Source organism: Schistosoma mansoni (genome assembly GCF_000237925.1).
Source record: "Schistosoma mansoni, WGS project CABG00000000 data, supercontig 0241, strain Puerto Rico, whole genome shotgun sequence".
Taxonomy (NCBI): Eukaryota; Metazoa; Platyhelminthes; class Trematoda; order Strigeidida; family Schistosomatidae; genus Schistosoma; species Schistosoma mansoni.
The window spans coordinates 74,490-84,810 of NW_017386105.1; the positions used below are offsets into that span (position 1 = coordinate 74,490).

The window sequence follows — 10,321 nt, forward strand, 5'->3', positions numbered from 1 at the left end:
TTGTTTGATTGTAGGTTCAGTTTTCTTAGGAATGTCTGGCATATAACTTTGTCCAATATCGTACACAGACGATATATAAAGATATTTTAGAACAAACAGTGAGGCTATATAGCTATTAATTTAAGTAAAAGTTATCATGCATCGCTGTCCTACTAATAATCAGTATCACTATATGATCACAAAAGTACTTGAGAACGGACTCATCAGTTTGTTCTGTATTCATACGTTCCCCCTCAATAATGTTTGTCTTTCTCTCGATGCTTTACAAAAATTATCACTAAAAAAACTAGTGCAAACCACAGCTAATCAGGTTAATGCCTATTTACAGAATTTAAGTTCAGCTTCCATAGTGAATTGCATCAGGCAATCTAAAGAAAGCAGAGTATATTTATTAGTTTGTATCATCTAATTTCAGGACAAAATAAAAGATGTAACTTTATGTTGAATAAATTGAATACATAAAGTGATCTTTCATGAAGACTTAACTAAATAACAAAACCGTGACGTTGATCTTACATGGTCTGAAATATGTCAAAAGATCTGTTAAACTGTGGCACAATCAGACTTTATGGCAAGGACTTCAAATAAAAGATTAGAATCTTTCTAAAAACACTAAGTTACAGATTTTCGCAAGCATAAGCAATGACTATTGTCCACAACTTGTACATATTAGAAATGGATGAGATGAAATGAAAACAAAGTTATTCAGGAAACGAGTAAACTCCTGTGTGACTTAGCAATCAAGTGTTTAGGTTCTCACACTATGCATTGAGTTGAATTTTTATGAGCTGAAAAATACAAGTTAAGCCAACTATTATAAAATGAAACTGGAAGTACAATTTGTCATCGCTAGTGGAAATTAACTATAAATACAAAGACAATTAAATGAGTGACACATCTGAATGTCATTTTAAGACTTTGATAAGAGTAACGGGAGTTGTAAGACGAAAGGTTTGAAAACTTACTAGCTTAGTTCCCACACTAGAGATAGAGTCAATGCCATGTTCATGCTATCAAGACTAATTGTTTAAATGAGTATCACATTGAAGTAATAAAGACAACTTGCCATAAGCATCATAATTAAATTTTTCATTTCGCTGGTATTTGACAAGAGTGTAAAATTCCGAAAAAAAGAAGGCTAGTATCTTTTTTCTGGATTGTGAACCAATATCGCTAAGCTTTGTAATTAGTTCTTTTCTTTGGAAATGCTCGATTATATTTACAACTGATCACTGATATAAACTAAATAATTATCTTTAATGAACTCAAACAATTCAGTAATATTACTTTAGGACAGTCAGTCACAACGTAGAACTTCGTACGTACGTACATCAGTTCGAGTTGCCATACCACATTAGCACAGAGATGCAGTTGTCGATTCAAATCCCATAGTGATATAGGGGTAGTAAGAGTATGAGCAGTTGGTATACAGTGGATAATGAATTAACAAAAACATACACTTTCCATCAATATACAACATTTTCTTTAATAAAGCAAATGACTTAAGAACCATTATTTACCAAAGCGAAAATGCATCATTATAAACACACAAAGTAAGAAACATTTTAGCCAGTACCAAGACAGAATAAAAGATATTTTTCTTGGTGCAATAACCAATTAATGTTTAAAATATTATTTTCAATATATGCAATCTGAAATATAATATCTGGACATATTTATTATCAAAAGAACAAATGTAAAAAATAGTATCACTTTACAGCCCGCTTCAAAATATCCTAAATAATGATACCACAATGAAACAATCGGAACGTAAAGAATAAAAGATGAAAATGCAAGATAAACCACTTACTAAACAAGTTAGCACTACAGATCTAAAATCATTTCAATGAACCACTTACAGAAGAAGGGGAACTATTTTGTTTATTATTTTGGTCAATCATCGTTTTTATAACGGGCGGAAATGGGGGAGGTAAAAATCCTGGCGGGAAACCCATCTGTACTGGAGGGAATCCTGGCAAAAGAGGCCTTGGTGTTGATAAGGCATCTCTTTGAATTCCACCTGGAAAAGGCATTATTCCTCGAGGTGAAGGCTTTGGAATAAATGTAAATGGATTAGCTTCTGCTACTGGCCGTTGCGATGTTAAATTTACTAAAGAATTTCTTGATTGAGAGCGTACATCTCTTAAGCTTGAATTTTTCATTACGTCCTGTGGTAAAATAGGTCTTGGGAAAATGTTCATAATTTTTTCACGAGATGAACTATTTATTTTTTCCGGGAAGGTGTGTATTGACGATCGTAATGCATTGTTCTCTGATTCAATGAGCTTTTGTCGCAAACTGGAGTTTTCTTCACGCAGATCTTGAATTTGGTGGTCAGATGCACGAGCTGCTAACCAATTTTCATGAGAACGCTTATCTAACTCCGATATTTGACGTCTACTAGTTCTTTCAGTTTCCACTAGCTCTCGACGTAAAGCTGCCATTTGATCTCGTAATACCTTCACTTCCCCCTCAAGCTCTTGATTACGTTTTCGACTGTGCTTAAGGGCTTCGGAAGATTCCGAACCAACTACGACATGCTTTCCCAAATCCCTCTGCAGTTCAAGTTCACGTTCTTTAAAGTAACAGGATAAAATGTCAAGCTTTGTTTGATAAGCATTTTTTTCTTCTTCAATCTGAATTAAATTAGCTTTAAGAGTTGAATTTTCTCTTTCTATCTCTTCCATTTTGGACTCAACTTGAACTCGAAGATCATGTTCATTTTTTGCTCTACATTCTTCAGTTTTAATTTGTTCATCTTTAAGTCTGATTTGGGCGTGTAAACGACCAACATCTAAGAGCAATGATAAATTCTTCTGTAGTCTAGATTTTTCTGTAATCTTTTCATCGACTTCATTTAAATCACTTTCGGAAACAGTGCTTGACTTGTCGCTAATCTCTACGTCATCCTCTAAGGTGCGACTAACATAAGATAGATTGTCAGTGGTGGTTACTTCACGTTCTTCCATATCATTTGTTTTCTGTTTTGAGGAAGATTCCTGTTCCAAAATCAACTCAAGACCTTTAAGCGTATTAAAAGTAGCAAGCAAACTCTGAAATTCTGCTTCTTTAGTAAGTAACTTCTCCTCAGATGCCTTTCTAGATTCTAAAATTTTGTCGACTTCTGATTGCATTGTCTTCATGCGATTGTAATATAAATTAGCTTGAGAATATAACTGTTCTTGTTCCTCTTTCAACTCTTCTATTGACTTACGGTTATTTTCTTCTAGATCTAAAAGACTTTTCTTCCATTTATCATCATTTTCAGAGTGCAATTGTTTTAGACGATTAATTTCTGTGTTTAATTCATGAATAACTTCTTCTTTATCAGTTAACTGCAAACGCAAGTTTTGTTCTAGTGAATTATGAGAACTTTTTAAATGATTCAACTCAGATTGAACACGTATGAAAGATTCCCGTGAATCATCCACAGATAATGTCATTTCAGATAATTTGGAAGTATATTCTTCCTGTAGATTTTGAAGACTGCATGAAAGTGAGTTAGCCCATTTAGATAAATGAGAATTAGACTCTTCCATATCTGAAAGTTGGCTAGCTAGTTGGATGCTATACTCCTCAAGTTTTAGATATTCTACGAGAGATGGAGATGTGTATTTTTCAGAAAAGATGTATTTAGATAGAAGGAAGTGTACACCTTTACTTAGATTCCATAGAAAAATTAAGTGAAATATAAAAATCATCCAAGCAATAATGAAATTTATTGATAAAGAAAATGTCTCAAGCAGGAAATTATCTAAATTGGAAATAATATTTTCTGGTAAATACTGCAGAAAAAAGTTAGCAGCCGCAAAAAAGTACGTAAATCCATTGACTAAGAAACGCGAAAAAGGTGATCTAACAGTTTCAGAATACGTTTTATCAAAACTAGCGTTTGCTGCCCAGTATATACAGTGTATCAAACCTAAATGAACGGGAACACCATGAGGATCAAAATCATTCTGATTCCCAAACATTTGTCGTGGAACAGCTGGGGAAGTAGAGCTATTTACATTCGAAGAATAAATTATTCCAATATTTTGAACATCGATATTACTGCTGATGACAGCTTGTTTATGATCATGCACTGGAAAAGATGAATTTAACTTATTAGTTTCCAGATAACTATCATTGTCTAAAAGGTCGTTTGACGGGATGGCGAACGAAGCTTGTGAAACATTCTTTCTTGACTCCTCATCAGTACTGGAGGAGACAGTCGCTGATGGTGTCGATACAGAAGTTTCAACATGCTCGGTTTCAGACGCTTGCATTTCAACATGATATGACTGAATAGATGAGGGTTGTTGATTCACAGCAATCGACTCGTTTTGTTCAGATCTACTCGAAGCATCCTTCTTCGAATCCTTATCGGCACTGGGGGAGACAGTCGCTGATGGTGTCGATACAGAAGTTTCAACATGCTCGGTTTCAGACGCCTGCATTTCAACATGATGTGACTGAATAGATGAGGGTTGTTGATTCACAGCAATCGACTCGTTTTGTTCAGATCTACTCGAAGCATCCTTCTTCGAACCCTTATCGGCACTGGGGGAGACAGTCGCTGATGGTGTCGATACAGAAGTTTCAACATGCTCGGTTTCAGACGCCTGCATTTGCATTTCAACATGATGTGACTGAATAGATGAGGGTTGTTGATTCACAGCAATCGACTCGTTTTGTTCAGATCTACTCGAAGCATCCTTCTTCGAACCCTTATCGGCACTGGGGGAGACAGTCGCTGATGGTGTCGATACAGAAGTTTCAACATGCTCGGTTTCAGACGCCTGCATTTCAACATGATGTGACTGAATAGATGAGGGTTGTTGATTCACAGCAATCGACTCGTTTTGTTCAGATCTACTCGAAGCATCCTTCTTCGAATCCTTATCTTCACTGGGGGAGACAGTCGCTGATGGTGTCGATACAGAAGTTTCAACATGCTCGGTTTCAGACGCCTGCATTTCAACATGATATGACTGAATAGATGAGGGTTGTTGATTCACAGCAATCGACTCGTTTTGTTCAGATCTACTCGAAGCATCCTTCTTCGAATCCTTATCGGCACTGGGGGAGACAGTCGCTGATGGTGTCGATACAGAAGTTTCAACATGCTCGGTTTCAGACGCTTGCATTTCAACATGATATGACTGAATAGATGAGGGTTGTTGATTCACAGCAATCGACTCGTTTTGTTCAGATCTACTCGAAGCATCCTTCTTCGAATCCTTATCGGCACTAGGGGAGACAGTCGCTGATGGTGTCGATACAGGAGTTTTAACATGCTCAGTTTCAGACACCTGCATTTCATTTGCAATAGATGACGTAGATTCACGTGCTTTGTCCTCTCTAAGACTTTCGCTGTGTGATTCGAATGAAGAGTCAGTGGTATCTGTCTCTCCATAAGTTAAAGCAGTGTCACGAAATTTTGCTTCAGATGAGTTGTTATAGTAGGACTCGTCTTCTTCATTATCTTCTTCAATTTTGTCATCTTGATCCACTTCATCAGAATCTATCTCATACGTCGCTTCTTGCTTGCTTACTTGATCATGACTTCTGCGACTAACCGCGTCCATTTTATCAGCATCGATTTCATCCATCCCTTTTTCGGTATCATAAGCATTACTTTGTCTTTGATTGTCGGAAAATGTTTTCTTGTTGTCTGGATGATCTTTCGCAGATAATTTCTCTGTAGATTTGTAAATCGAATCTTCATCCAATGGTAGAGACGTTCGACTAAGTGTCCTTTCGTTTAACAGAGTCGAAGGATTCGAGTTTGTATCGAAGTTCTTCACCTTTAAAAATCTGCGTGAACTAATAGAATCCTTTATTTGTACAAAACTTGGGTCGATGTATAAATGTTCTTCGCCGAATTTTATTTTCATCATAGAATTAGCAGCATCAGCACTTAATCCCATTATATTAACTAAGGTATTCTCCTTTAATGTTTTCTTATTCGGTACACTAACATCTTTAATGAGAATTCCAGTAGTTATGGTTTCCAAACAATTTATGTCTGAACATAGAAGTTCAGCTGGTAGATGTTGTTCAATTACTGCTTCGCTGTGACAGAGTAACGCCCACAATCCAATGAGTAAGAAAGTTAAGTAGATTTTCATCCTAAAAGCAGGAAAATACCACTTTTTAGTTTAAAAAAACCGTAACATTTAAAAATGGAAAACACCACATCATGTATACTACATATAATGAGTTAAACTACAGTTTATTAAGCTATTTAACCGTTGACGTGACGGGTAAGAATTAGGCCCAAAAATTAGGTCTTAACTGATTGCACGATTAGTGATTTACAAACTGATTTTCTCCAGCCGCCTATGACAGCACTTTTATTTGTGTAAATATGTTGTATATAAGCATGTCATTTTATTACATGAAAAATCCGTTCTTCTGACTGGTGGTCATGTTTTTTTTTATTTTAAATCATACAAAAGCTTAAGCCAATGATATGATTTCGTGAGTAGCCGTCAATCGATACTTTGTATCATTGCATTTCATCTATTCATCAGGATTCTGATCAGTGACTTTGATAAACGAAAGACCGTCCATCAAGTCAGTACAATCCATCGCCATAACAACTGCATTAAACTGAACGTCCGGATTCAGGTTTAAACCAATCTCAATTTCATTTCAGTGGCTAATTTGGTAACATATAGGGTATCTGGAACCCGATCCTGGTTTTTTATACTAAATGATTTTGCAATAAAGTTCTTTCTTAAGAGGTAGTGTTGCAAGCCTTAATACCCCAACCCACCATCTTTACTCAGCCTAGGCAATAGACACATAACATAGTTTGGCCACATGCTGGTTTCAGGACTATAAAAATAAATTAGAGTATAAATAACCCCCATTTAAAACCAAGCAATACGTCATAAGTACAGTTTACAAAAATGGCGGACCACAAAAAATACTAAACAACGCTCACACTGAAATATACAGAATATGTTAGCAATAAGCAGCGTAATGAACATTTGGGAAGCATAATGGTCAAAACATTCATAACACAAATAGTACCAAAAATCTTTGGTTGATAGTCTCTAGTCCCTAAAGACTTACAACAAGCAATAACAACCAATCTTAATACAAAAATGTTCACAAGCACACATGATATTGTGATGAGAATATTTTTTTATAAAGCTGTAATATTAACGCTATTAAGGTTGATTTGAAATTATAACAAACTTAAGCAAGGTACAGTGAAATTATCCAAAAGGTAGTGGAGAACGTACGAATATAACCTTGTGAGAAAGTAAGCAAAATAGACAGAGTATAACGTCAGCCTTTCAGGGCAGCGAGAATTGAACTACAGACTCTTCGCACGAGAAAATCGAGGGTCGAGTCAACGCGTTGTTCGTTAGTGAGTCTGCAGAACACAGTCAGTCAGCTACAACGTACGACCAGACAAATATACGCATCAGTCCAAGTTCCCACATCTCATCAACATAGCAAGATGAACATCAAATTAATAGAAGTAGTTGCTTCAATGGTAGTAATATATAAAAGGAAGATTTCATATGATGATATATTACAGGGAGAAACAATTAGTTCGTAGAAAGATATAAAGCAACTTCAATCTCACGGTTTAAGGGAAGACGAACAGCGTATACACCTACGCCATTGTGATCGATTATGAGCCATGTCACCCTGGGTCTCCAACCATTGGTTACGATAATCACGCGCACCCCAACCAAGTAGTCTACATCCACTAACGTGGCTCAGACCAGAAGTTAGCGACTTCAAGGACTGATGCCACGTTCTCGTTTGATCGCCCCTCTCTCTTCCAACCATTGCCAATACTAGTCAACATAGCGCGTCGTGGTAATCGGTGTTCAGGTATACGTGACACGTGGCCCAACCATCATAGTCTATGAAGATTCATGACCTCATCAACTGATTTACCAACATTCCCTAATACCCTGCGTCCAACCTAACTATCACTTACCCGGTGATCCCAGCAGATAAGAGCAATATTTCCAAGACATCTGTCACCAAATACTAGTAACTTGCGAGTATCCTCTATTCTTAATGGCCACGTTTCGCAGCCGTAAAGTAGAACAAAACGAACTGCTGCGCAGTATACTCGTCCCTTAATTAATAGACGGATATCTCGCCTTCGCCATATGTCACGTAAGTTGTCAAAATCCAAACGAGCCTTCTGAATCCGTGCTGAGATTTCGTCAGACACCAATCGATTAAGGCTGATCAGACTCCTACGATAAGTGAAGCTGTCAACGCGCTCGACTACTCCACTTCATATCCTTAGTTCAGGTGTTGACGCAGGCCAGTCCTGGAGTAACAACTTCCATTTAGAGGGGGAGAAAAGCATCTCAAACATCTTGGCATTGTTACTCAGTGCTACCAAAAGATCCTGCACTTTATTAGCGTCTTCACCAAACAGGACTATGTCATCTGCGTACTCTAAGTCGATCAGTGGACCTCCTGGTAGGAGATCAATTCCTGAAAATTCAGTCAACGAGAGTGTGATTTCCAGCAGTAGGTCTATGATGAAATTGAACAAAAATGGAGATAGTGGACAGTGTCGCCGGACACCACTTGAGGTTGCGAAATCAGATGACAGTTCGCCATAAGCTCTAACTCGACTGGTAGTGTTCGAGTAATGAGCCTTCACAAGGTTCATGTACTTCTGAGGTACACCTTTCAATGACAAACACTGACACAGAACTTCTCGGTCTATAGAGTTAAATATTGCTTTTAAGTCAAGAAAAATTATCATTGTCGGACGCCGATAAGCATGTCAGTGTACTAAAACCTGACGAATAGTGAATATGTGGTCGATGCAACCACGACTTAGTAGGAAGTCAGCCTGATTTTCTTGTGTTTGGAGTTCACAAGTTTTTGTTAAGCGCTCGATAATTATTGAGGCTAGTATTTTAGATGCTATATTAGTCAAAATAATCCCTCTATGGTTATCACAGGTTGATTTTGAACCCTTCTTATATATTAGGACAATAAGTGATTGAGACCAGTCAGATTTGATTACGTCCAACTCCCAGATTTTAGCTAAAATATTAGTCAACATAATCGCTAAAACTGGAACACCATGTTTAAAGACCTCTCGAGTCAATCCATCTGGACAAGCTGCCCTTCCGCATTTCAGATTAGTTATAGCCTTCTGAAATTCAGTTAGAGTCAGCGAATCTACTTCAATGTTCCATTCCGGTTGTCTGGGAATAGTGGGTAGTTGTAGAGTAGCTGAAGGCCATCTGAAATTCCCCTTACAGTGTTCCGCCCATTGTTCTAAACGTCTGGGCTGAGAGCAGATAAGAATGTCGCTTATTTTCGAGATCGTCTTACTTACACTTGAATTCTTAATTTCAGTTTTTTATTAGTCTGAAAAGCTGTCTGGTATTATTTATTACTAATTAAACACAAACACTGGTACAAGGACGCATCAAATATATATACGTCACACAAATCACTCGATATGTGCGAGGGCTGGAATACTGTCCAGGTGCCCGAGCCGAAGCAGGTGGTTTTCCCTGGCAGATGCTGTATACGCGTGATCGTGTGAAAGCATTTCGAGAGGGTGGGCCCTCCCCACACTCGACCGTACCAGGGCATTTGGGGGCGGTAAAAGAATAGGGTTATTGTACACGGTTTCGAGATTGTTGTTAGAGTTATCGCTGCTATCCCGTTCCGTATCACATGAATCTTCAAGTCATTGACGGTTATATTGCGGATTTTAGATAAAATGATTTAGTAGTCAACTCCTTCTACAATTAGTCCGCCACCCTGTGGCATTTCATCCTTTATGTGCTTTGTCAAAGAACTTTAATGTTTAGTAATAGTATTTTTTATTTCACTTCCTTTAGGTATAGTTATGATACCAGTACAATTTTAGCTCTTTGTACCAGAATCTCCAGTAGTAATACTGATAACATTTCTTTTCGTTAACAGAGACCCCAAAGCCTCATGGATCATCAATGTCGTACCGGAATAGGAAAATACACAAAACCGATGAGTTAAACCTTGAACATCGTCTATTACTTACTTGAACACATAAACATTGGTACAAGGGGGCACCAAGTACATATGCGCTACACAATAACAATGAGGCCAGTAGCAGTTATCATTGATTAGTGTGAGGGCTGTGATACTTCCCGGTCGCCCGAACATAGCTTATGATGTAATAGGTGTAAAACGAGCACGCGTTTTATGAAACCACTTGTTAAACCCATTGTAGCAGTCTCCCCGTACTTTCTTTTAAGGTCCTACTTTAAACTTAACAGATGACATATGAACTCCCAAGTACCTGTTATTTGTAACCTTGTTAATCTTATTTATCAGTGCC

At 37.5% G+C, this 10,321-nt stretch overlaps 1 protein-coding gene across 1 annotated transcript; it reads right to left on the reverse strand.

Moving 5' to 3' along the window:
* Nucleotides 1-1,709: 1,709 nt before the first annotated feature.
* On the reverse strand, nt 1,710-6,113 carry Smp_027870 (hypothetical protein; the record flags this gene model as incomplete). Its single annotated transcript, XM_018792596.1, has 2 exons — nt 1,710-1,736; nt 1,860-6,113. 2 exons carry the CDS (start codon nt 6,111-6,113, stop codon nt 1,710-1,712), a joined length of 4,281 nt encoding a protein of 1,426 aa, XP_018644176.1.
* Between the last annotated feature and the right edge of the window lie 4,208 nt (nt 6,114-10,321).